This window comes from Xyrauchen texanus, chromosome 46 (genome assembly GCF_025860055.1).
Source record: "Xyrauchen texanus isolate HMW12.3.18 chromosome 46, RBS_HiC_50CHRs, whole genome shotgun sequence".
Taxonomy (NCBI): domain Eukaryota; kingdom Metazoa; phylum Chordata; class Actinopteri; order Cypriniformes; family Catostomidae; genus Xyrauchen; species Xyrauchen texanus.
This window is the reverse complement of record NC_068321.1, coordinates 25,357,496-25,367,375: the sequence shown is the minus strand read 5'-3', so window position 1 is coordinate 25,367,375 and position 9,880 is coordinate 25,357,496. Positions and strand designations below refer to the sequence as shown.

Below are 9,880 nucleotides of genomic sequence, written 5' to 3'. Positions count from 1 at the left end.
TGTAATAAGTGCACTGTAAGTCGCTTTGGATAAATGCATAAATGTAAATGTAAATGTATTATATAACATAATAATATAATAATAAAATATAACAATAATATAATATAACATAATAATATAATATAATAATATAATATAATAGATTACGAATACAGAATAGAACAACAAAATAGAATTGTTGCACACTGACTGAACTATTTGTTTGGGGCATATCACGTGACTCGTGGATGCCTCCGCCGGGTCATGTGACGTGTGATTGACAGCTGGACATTTTTCATGCTCAATCTCGGAGGAAAGTCTGTCAAACTCTTCCGATCGAAACCCCAAACAACACGAAACTCTCATTCGGATCCGGTGGTTTTTTCTGGGTCAGAACAGACCGGAGATCTGGGTCGGATTCGGATGACTTCATCTGGATCTGTTGGATACTTTGTGACTGTTTATATCAGAACGCGGAGCGGCAACATTGTAACTTTTGGAACATTGTAACATTCTTTCTGTTGACGTCAGCGGAACGCGAGAGTGGATGCGGGCGCGGTGATTGCGGGTTCTGTAGCCGAGCGGAGTGAGGGTAAGGGCGGGGAGCACACACGGGAAATACCGCGAGTCCCGCGAAGTGCAGAATGTTACGTAAAACGCCCTGAAGTGCAGACAGGACCGATTATAATTCACTATGTAGAGTGTATGGAAAGATTTGGGGATGAATTCATCCTCACCCCTGTCTGAGTTTAGTGGGCGTCATGTTTTCATGACTGCATGAATCTTATATTGGGTTTACATTAATCCCATAGTTTTATGTACAGCATTCCTATAGAAATGTATATCACAGTTTGGATCAAAAGAAATCAAAGGTCCTACTGTATCAACTGAAATTCTTAGTCTCGAGTTTGGTATTAGAGTTGATCTTGAATTGGAATATTTGTTTTGGAATAATGTCTTGCTACTGGACTGTTGGGAATGACCGTAAATGCTGAAAGATGTTCTACAAATTCCTTTCAATGTCCTATCAGGATACTTTTTTCCACTTTATATAAGGATTATATAAGGAACTCAGTGTTCTGTCACATCTAGTTTTGTGTTATTTTGAAATCCTATATGAAAATTCCCATTAGGAATCCCAACAGGATTCAATTAGGAATTCTTAATCCATTAGGAATTCATTCTTAATCCATTTGGAATTCTTTCTTAATTAGAATTCTATTAGGAATCATTTTGGAATTCATAATCTGTTTACAAATGATTGTAAGAGTAGGATATGCATAGAAATCCTGTTTAGATATCTTCAGGATAATTTGACTGGGAAGAGTGCCAAGAACCAGTTGCAAAGGAAAGTCAGGTGTGAAATATCATATATGGGTTTGGGAATACAGAATCACAGGTGAAATCTCCCCCTCTGTTTCCGGAAGGTTGGTAGATCTGGATCCAGAGCGAAGCCACGGTTTGGGGGGTCATGGGGGGCAGGAGAAGAAGATGCCCGTGGAGGAAGCAGGAGGACATGGGCGAGAGACGTACAACCTGTCCCGTCTGCGAAGTTCCTCTCTGGAGATCAAGGAGAAGGGAACAGAATTCCTCACAGAGCAGCTGGATGCTGCACAGAAGGTGCCAAAAATTGTACATTTTAAAATATATACTTTGTTTTGTTCTATTCTGTTTTTTTATTGGTTGTTTCTGTGTTTTCAGGAGCTGAAGTTGAAAGACGAGGAGTGTGTCAGACTGTCTCATGTCAGGAATCAGCTCGAGCAGGAACTGGAGGAGCTCACTGCCAGTCTGTTTGAGGTGGGCGGGACTTGAGCCATCTTAATGTGACATCATCGCTGAGATAGACAGTTGATTGACATCTAAAGACAGCTCACAAAGTCTATTTTTCCCCTCATTTCTAGGAGGCCCACAAGATGGTGCATGAAGCCAATGTAAAACAAGCAGCAGCTGAGAAACAGCTAAAGGAAGCACAGGGCAAGGTGCTCTCTCTCTCTTCTCTCTCTCTCTCTCTCTCTCTCACCTTTGTCTCTTTCATCTGAATATATGTCTGATAGCTGTTTGCTGTTGTTTTATCAGATTGACGTCCTGCAGGCGGAGGTGTCCGCACTGAAAACTCTGGTATTGACGTCTACGCCGTCCTCCCCGAACCGACAGCTCCACCCTCAGCTGCTGTCCCCGGGTTCCAGTCGCGCCTCCTCTCGGCCCCAGGGCCACACGCGCAATAAGAGCGCCAGTGGTGCGTTGCAACTGCAGCCAGAGGCAACCGCAACAGATCAAGAGACAATACGGGACGACAAAGAGGTGCAAACACACACATACACTCTCTAAAAGGGATAGTTCAACCAAAAAACTAAATTCTGTCATCAGTTACTCACTCTTATGTTGTTCTAAACCTGTATGGCTTTCTTTCTTCTGTGATACACAAAAGGAGATGTTAAACTGAATGACATTCTCAGTCACCATTCACTTTTTTTTGCATCTTTGACTGAGACAGAACAAAACAACTTCTTATTGTTTTTCATGGGTTTGGAATGACTTGGGGATGAAATTATGATATTTTTAATTTAGGTGAACTGTTCCTTTCTTGAAAGAGAATATAATCACTGAATATCGGCTGATCATCAACTGATAAACTGGCTAATAAGTCATAGGTGGATTACTGGTTGATCATTGGCTTAACTTTCCCTGATCGTTGGCTGATCATTGGACAATCATTGGCTGAGAACTGGCAGATCATTGGATGATCTTTTGCTAATTGTTGGCTGATCTTTGGCTGATATTTCACTGATTATTGGATGATCATTCGCTGACCACTGGCTGATCACTTATCGTTGGATGATCTTTTGGTGATTATTGGACAATCCTTGGCTGATAAGTGACAGATCATTGGCAGATCTTATGCTGATATTTGGCAGATCTTATGCTGATATTTGGCAGATCTTATGCTGATATTTGGCAGATCTTATGCTGATATTTGGCAGATCTTATGCTGATATTTGGCAGATCTTATGCTGATCTTTTGCTGATTATGGGACAATCATTGACTGATAACTGACAGATCATGGGCTGATCTTGCACAGATCATGGGCTGATATTTTGTGATTATTGGACGATCCTTGGCTGATAAGTGGCAGATCTTATGCTGATAGTTGGCAGATTTTACACTGATCATTGGCCGATCTTTTGCTGATCATTGGCTAATCTTTTTGCTGGTCACTGGGTGATCTTTCGCTAATTATTGGCTGATCTTTCGCTGATCATTAGCTGATCTGTTGGTGATTATTGGACAATCATTGATTATAGATAATTGTCTGATTTTTTTCTCTCTGGTGTCCCCCGCTCCTCCTTTTATCTCTCACACTGATTGGGAAACTCAGTGCCGGGCATGAATCCTCTCGGCCTGGCCCTGCCTTCTTCCTGATCACAATCATAGAGACTAAATTTGGTCTGATTTGCATTTTGTTGCTTTGTTATCCTACACTGACTCTCATTAATGACCTACCTGATATTCTGACTCCGTTTCCATTCTTTTTCCTCTCTTCTCCTTATAGCATCTTCTTCCACTCCTGTTTGCTCTCTCACCTTCAAATCCTTCTATATTTCACTGAACCCCATCTGCAGTTCCTGCTCTCCTTTCTATGATACTGACCGGTCAGTTGGTCAATGTGGCCTATTAACCCTGCTGGCACCAGCAGGGGGCGGGGCCACAGGCTTACTGTTGCCAGGTAATTGCTTGGCTGGTCTCCATGGCAACAGGGTATGAGGTTTTAGATATAGTCCTTCATTAAGTTATGATATAAAAGTCTAAATGGGCTGATGTTAGGAATGTATTCTGTAGCGATCAACAAATTGAAGAAAAAGGAACTCTGAAAATGTTAATTAAACGAGGATAAACTAATCTCTTGCTCTTTTATAGTTGGACTCGGTGTTGTTTGCGGAGTTTCTCTCATGGAAGCAGTCGCCCAGTGTTGATCGCTCATCAGCCTTCATCAGCAGAGTTTACAGAGAGGATATCGGGCCCTGCCTTTCATTTACCTGCTCTGAGGTAGTTGAGTGTTTTTTTGCTTTTTGCATATAAGTGTTTGTATTTGTGCAAATGACCTCTTTCGTCTTTGTTACCGTCTTTTTTTTTGTCCGTCCCTCTTGGACCTCATTTGATTTGTCTCTTGCTTTAGTTGTCTCAGTCTGTTCAGTGTGCTGTGGAGAATAACTCTCTCACCATCGAGCCTGTTGGCATGTCAACGTTACCCATGGTGAAGGCCGTCGAGTGTGGAGGACCCAAGTAAGTAATGCATGGGTACACGCTAACCTCTAATAAGCAAATCCTCTAGTGCATGTTTACATTTGCAATCAGCGCATAACAATGTAAAAATACAATCTGTATGAATGGCCCATACAGCTGATGTTCATTCTGTACATACATGCATTAATCAGAGCTGATTGCACTTTGATTTGGGAAATGATGCATGAAATTAATCGTGGTATAATCATACTTTAATTAATTGCTGTTTGATTTGGGGTTATCTTCACAGCGGTTGCCGGGCGCCCATAGAAACGTAAGTGACTCCAAAGAGCCAAATTATGCACGTCATTCTATTTACACTAAAACTACTGGGACGGTTTGGTGAATCTTTCGAAATGTACTTTTTGATTCTTTGGGTTTTGATGATGAACTTTCCCCGTTGTGCATTTCTTCATATCATGTCTGTAAAACATGTTCTTTTACTAGCACTAATGTGAAAAACAAGTGTTTGTGTGTCAACGTCTGTTAAAAGGGATAGTTCACCCCCAAAATACTAATCTGAGAATTTAAGTATAACCTTTATGCAACTCTATTCCATACAGTGACAGTTGATTATGAGTGACCGACCTCTAAAAGTAATCTTTATGATATATCGTGTCTTTTGAATCCTTATCGCCCTTCGCCTGAAAATCAAATCATTCCGAATTTAAGTTTTAGGGGTGACTATTCCTTTAAGAGCGTTTGATAATTTGATTGACAGCTACATTGACCAGTGTCATCCTCCGCTTAAACAGCAAGTGTGCGTTGAGTGGCATGTCCCGCCCCTGTCGACATCGCATCAAACTGGGTGATAAAGAGAATTACTACTATATATCTCCTTCCAGCAGAGCGCGGGTACGTATCGTACTGTCCAACCCCTTAATGAGCCGTTAACAGATAAATACAGCAATAAGCCTTGAGAGTGATTTTACCACTGTCAAGGTGTGTTGTTGGGCATAATGTCAAGCATGGCTCAGCCAATCAGATTTTAGAGCCATTTCAATGTTCTTGTCTCATAGATCACGGCTGTGTGTAATTTCTTCACCTACATCAGATATATCCAGCAGGGCCTTGTCAGACAGGAAGGTGAGATCTTATTTATATATTTGTATTTTTTTTAAAGAGAAGAAACTTTATTATATGCTCCTTTTTTAAACGTGTCTTGTAGGGATAGTCGTTCAAACCCTATTCGTTTTATTTTCGTTCTTCTGTGAGATACAAAAGGGATGTAGGAATATCCGAGTTGCTCTTTTGTATACAACAAAAGTGGATGGCGATTTAGACTTTATTCACTGATAATCTTTCCATCTGCTGTAGTTCTCAAATCAAACTTCTGTTTACTTCTTTCAAACTTGCCACGTCACATTTGCAAGTTAGCTGTGACACATGTAAAATTGCTATTAGTTCAGTTTAAATCAAGTGCAGATTAGATATGGGGTCGAAACAACATGAAGTTATGGAGGTCCATTTCTGCCATATGCAAAAAAAAATAAAAATATTTGGTAAATCATAATTATGAGATACTAAATCAAAGTTGAGATTAAAAAATCAATTCTAAAATAGTAAATCATATTTATTCGATACCAATACAGGTGAAACTCGAAAAATTAGAATATCGTGCAAAAGTTCATTAATTTCAGTAATTCAACTTAAAAGGTGAAACTAATATATTATATAGACTCATTACAAGCAAAATAAGATATTTCAAGCCTTTATTTGATATCATTTTGATGATTATGGCTTACAGCTTATGAAAACCCCAAATTCAGAATCTCAGAAAATTAGAATATTACATGAAATCAATAAAAAAAAGGATTTTAAATACAGAAATGTCGGCCCTCTGAAAAGTATAATCATGCATATGTACTCAGTACTTGGTTTGGGCCCCTTTGCATTAATTACTGCCTCAGTGCGGCGTGGCATGGATGCTATCAGCCTGTGGCACTGCTGAGGTGTTATGGAAGACCAAGATGCTTCAATAGCGGCCTTCAGCTCTTCTGCATTGTTTGGTCTCATGTCTCTCATCTTTCTCTTGGCAATGCCCCATAGATTCTCTATGGGGTTCAGGTCAGGCGAGTTTGCTGGCCAATCAAGCACAGTAATACCATGGTCACTGAACCAGGTTTTGGTACTTTTGGCAGTGTGGGCAGGTGCCAAGTCCTGCTGGAAAATAAAGTCAGCATCTCCATAAAGCTTGTCTGCTGAAGGAAGCATGAAGTGCTCTAAAATGTCCCGGTAGACGGCTGCGTTGACTCTGGACTTAATAAAGCACAGTGGACCAACACCAGCCGATGACATGGCTCCCCAAACCAACACAGACTGTGGAAACTTCACACTGGACTTCAAGCATCTTGGATTGTGTGCCTCTCCATTCTTCCTCCAGACTCTGGGACCTTGGTTTCCAAATGAGATGCAAAATTTGCTCTCATCAGAAAAGAGGACTTTGGACCACTGAGCAACAGACCAGTTCTTTTTTTCTTTAGCCCAGGTAAGACGTTTGACATGTGAAGCCCATGTCCAGCACCCGTCTGTGTGTGGTGGCTCTTGATGCAGTAACTCCAGCCTCAGTCCACTCCTTGTGAAGCTCCCCACACATTTGAATGGCCTTTTCCTGACAATCCTCTCCAGGCTACGGTCATCCCTGCTGCTTGTGCACCTTTTTCTTCCACACTTTTCTCTTCCACTTAACTTTCTATTAATGTGCTTTGATACAGCACTTTGAGAACATCCAACTTCTTTTGCAATTACCTTTTGAGGCTTTCCCTCCTTGTGGAGGGTGTCAATGATGGTTTTCTGCACAACTGTCAGGTCAGCAGTCTTCCCCATGATTGTGAATTCAACTGAACCAGACTGAGAGACCATTTAAAGGCTCAGGAACCCTTTGCAGGTGTTTAGCTGATTAGAGTGTGACACTTTGAGCTACAATACTGAACCTTTTCACAATATTCTAATTTTCTGAGATTCTGAATTTGGGGTTTTCATAAGCTGTAAGCCATAATCATCAAAATTATATCAAATAAAGGCTTGAAATATCTTACTTTGCTTGTAATGAGTCTATATAATATATTAGTTTCACCTTTTAAGTTGAATTACTGAAATTAATGAACTTTTGCACGATATTCTAATTTTTCGAGTTTCACCTGTAGTCCTAACTATGAGATTAAAAGTCATAATTATGATTTATGATCTCATAATACATTTTGTAATCTCAACTTTGATGTATCTTTTAATGTTTACTTTTAATCTCATAATTGATTTCAATCTCACTTTAGATTTTTATTCATATAATTATGATATTTTATCTATTATGACACAATTTGATCTAAATTTTGACAATCTCAAAATGGTGAATTTTTATGTCTTAAGTATGATTTTGAATCTAATAGTTATGATTTATCTATTTATTTATTTTTCAAAATCATACTTAAGACATAATAAGTCACCATTTTGAGATTGTCAAAATTTAGATCAAATTGTGTCATTATAATAGATAAAATATCATAATAATACGATAAAAAATTAAAAGTGAGATTAAAAGTTATAAATTAGATCAAATATTATATTTATGAAATTAAAAGTCAAAATTGAGAAGAGAAATCTTAAGTTTATAAAAATAGTAAATCATAATTAGTCCTAACTATGAGATTAAAAGTCATAATTGCGCATAATTAGTATCTCATAATTATGACTCATAATACATTTTATAATCTCAATTTTGACAACCCACATCCTAATTATAGTTGATCTATTATGAGATATAATCTACATTTAGATTTTTAATCTGAAAATGATGACTTTTTATGTCTTACGTATGACTGCGAATCTGATCATTATGATTTGTCAAAGCACGATTATTTCCCCCAATGTGGTGTAAATGGGCCTCCATATGAGGGCAAATAAATGATGATAATTGTAGTTTTTGGTTGAACTACCCCTGTTATAAATGCTAGACTAATCTGAAGTATTTAGATCCTAGATATTAATTACAACATAAAAAACGGCTAATAGCTTGTGATAATAATAATATAATAAAGCTTGATTATTTTGAGTTTTAATTGTTGTCCTCTTGTTGCAGTTCAGCAGATGTTTTGGGAAGTGATGCGTTTACGGAAAGAGATGAGTGTGGCCAAACTGGGATATTTGCTGACGGAAGAGAGCTAGAAAACCATCAAACAACAGTACAATAACAGTTACTGGCCATGTACACAAACACTACCATGATGGTGTTTTATAAAAACATATTCATGTACAGTATGTATTCAGAGAGCACTACAGAAGAACACTTATTTGAGCCAGTGACCGTTTACTGATGTCAAGTGTTTTGTTATGTTTGCTTTCAGTAAAACTGAACTCTGTAAACTGTGAGCCACGACAAAGTGCTGTAAACTCACGACTTCGGCCTTCACAGTCAGACCTGACATACTTTAAAAGGATAGTGCACCCAAAAATGTAAATTCAGTCATTGTTTACTCGCCCGTGTTGTTATAACCCTACATGACTTTCTTTCTTTTTCTGAACACAAAGGGAGAAATTGTGAATAAATGTTGTGCTCAGTGATGTCATACAATGGCAGTTTATGGTGACCACCTCTTCAAGCTTCAAAAGAACACAAAAGTATAATTCAGATGTCTAATTAATTATTCATGAGACTAATGATTGTTATTAATATATACGATAAGATTTGATGAGAAACAAACTGAAATCGAATGTATTATTTAGTGAAAATGTTCACTGACCGTTGATCTCCTGTGTGCGTACATGATAGGACACGAGAGAAACGGTTCACGCAGCGCCCTCATGACATTGGGGCGTTCAAGAGAAAACCTGTTTGTTTATCTAAAAACAGCGATAGTGACAACAGAACACAACACAGCTGCACAAAACAGAGAACAGAACTCACTAAACATGTCTGAAGAGTTTGTAGTTGAAGAATTGATGCATTTCTATGCCCAGCCTTATTTTTTTGAATGTTTCTGGACAGGTGCAAGTTCACAGTGGACGGAGTTACCCACGCGATGCCAAAAACTGACACTCGTCACTGCTGGTTAGGATAAAAACTCTGATTATTATAGAAAATATACATTTTATCGAGCGTCATTTGCCGTCAGGTTTGGACACAGTGTGACTGTGGCGTCCTGTAGCCTCCTCTATGTTTCTGTTTGATTTCCGAATACTGCATAAAAAAAAATAAGGCTGGGCATAGAAATGCATCAGTTCTTCGACTACAAACTCTTCAGACATGTTTAGTGAGTTCTGTTCTCTGTTTTGTGTGCAGCTGTGTTGTGTTCTGTTGTCACTATCGCTGTTTTTAGATAAACAAACGAGTTTTCTCTTGAACGCCACAATATCGCGAGGGCGCTGCGTGAACTGTTGCTCTCGTGTCCTATCATGAACGCACACAGGAGATCAACGGTCAGTGAACATTTACAGTAAATAATACATCAGATTTCAGTTTGTTTCTCATCAAATCTTATCGTATATATTAATAACAATCATGAGTCTCATGAATAATTAATTAGACGTCTGAATGATACTTTTGTGTTCTTTTGAAGCTTGAAGAGGTGGTCACCATAAACTGCCATTGTATGACATCACTGAGCACAACATTTATTCACCATT

At 38.7% G+C, this 9,880-nt stretch overlaps 1 protein-coding gene across 2 annotated transcripts in view; it reads left to right on the top strand.

Moving 5' to 3' along the window:
• The window catches only part of rab3il1 (RAB3A interacting protein (rabin3)-like 1), a 9,458-nt gene extending 648 nt beyond the window's left edge, over positions 1-8,810 (top strand). The window contains exons 1-11 of one of the 2 annotated variants that reach the window (XM_052120052.1): positions 233-571; positions 1,407-1,599; positions 1,681-1,776; positions 1,881-1,958; positions 2,056-2,280; positions 3,896-4,024; positions 4,155-4,261; positions 4,512-4,535; positions 5,017-5,116; positions 5,281-5,347; positions 8,337-8,809. In XM_052120052.1, coding sequence (XP_051976012.1) covers positions 1,471-1,599; positions 1,681-1,776; positions 1,881-1,958; positions 2,056-2,280; positions 3,896-4,024; positions 4,155-4,261; positions 4,512-4,535; positions 5,017-5,116; positions 5,281-5,347; positions 8,337-8,422 — 1,041 coding nt within the window. In that variant the 5' untranslated portion in view covers positions 233-571; positions 1,407-1,470 and the 3' untranslated portion in view covers positions 8,423-8,809. Of the gene's footprint in view, positions 1-232; positions 572-1,406; positions 1,600-1,680; positions 1,777-1,880; positions 1,959-2,055; positions 2,281-3,895; positions 4,025-4,154; positions 4,262-4,511; positions 4,536-5,016; positions 5,117-5,280; positions 5,348-8,336 lie in introns of those variants that run through there. The other variant, XM_052120051.1, reaches the window with a different exon arrangement.
• Positions 8,811-9,880: the final 1,070 nt, after the last annotated feature.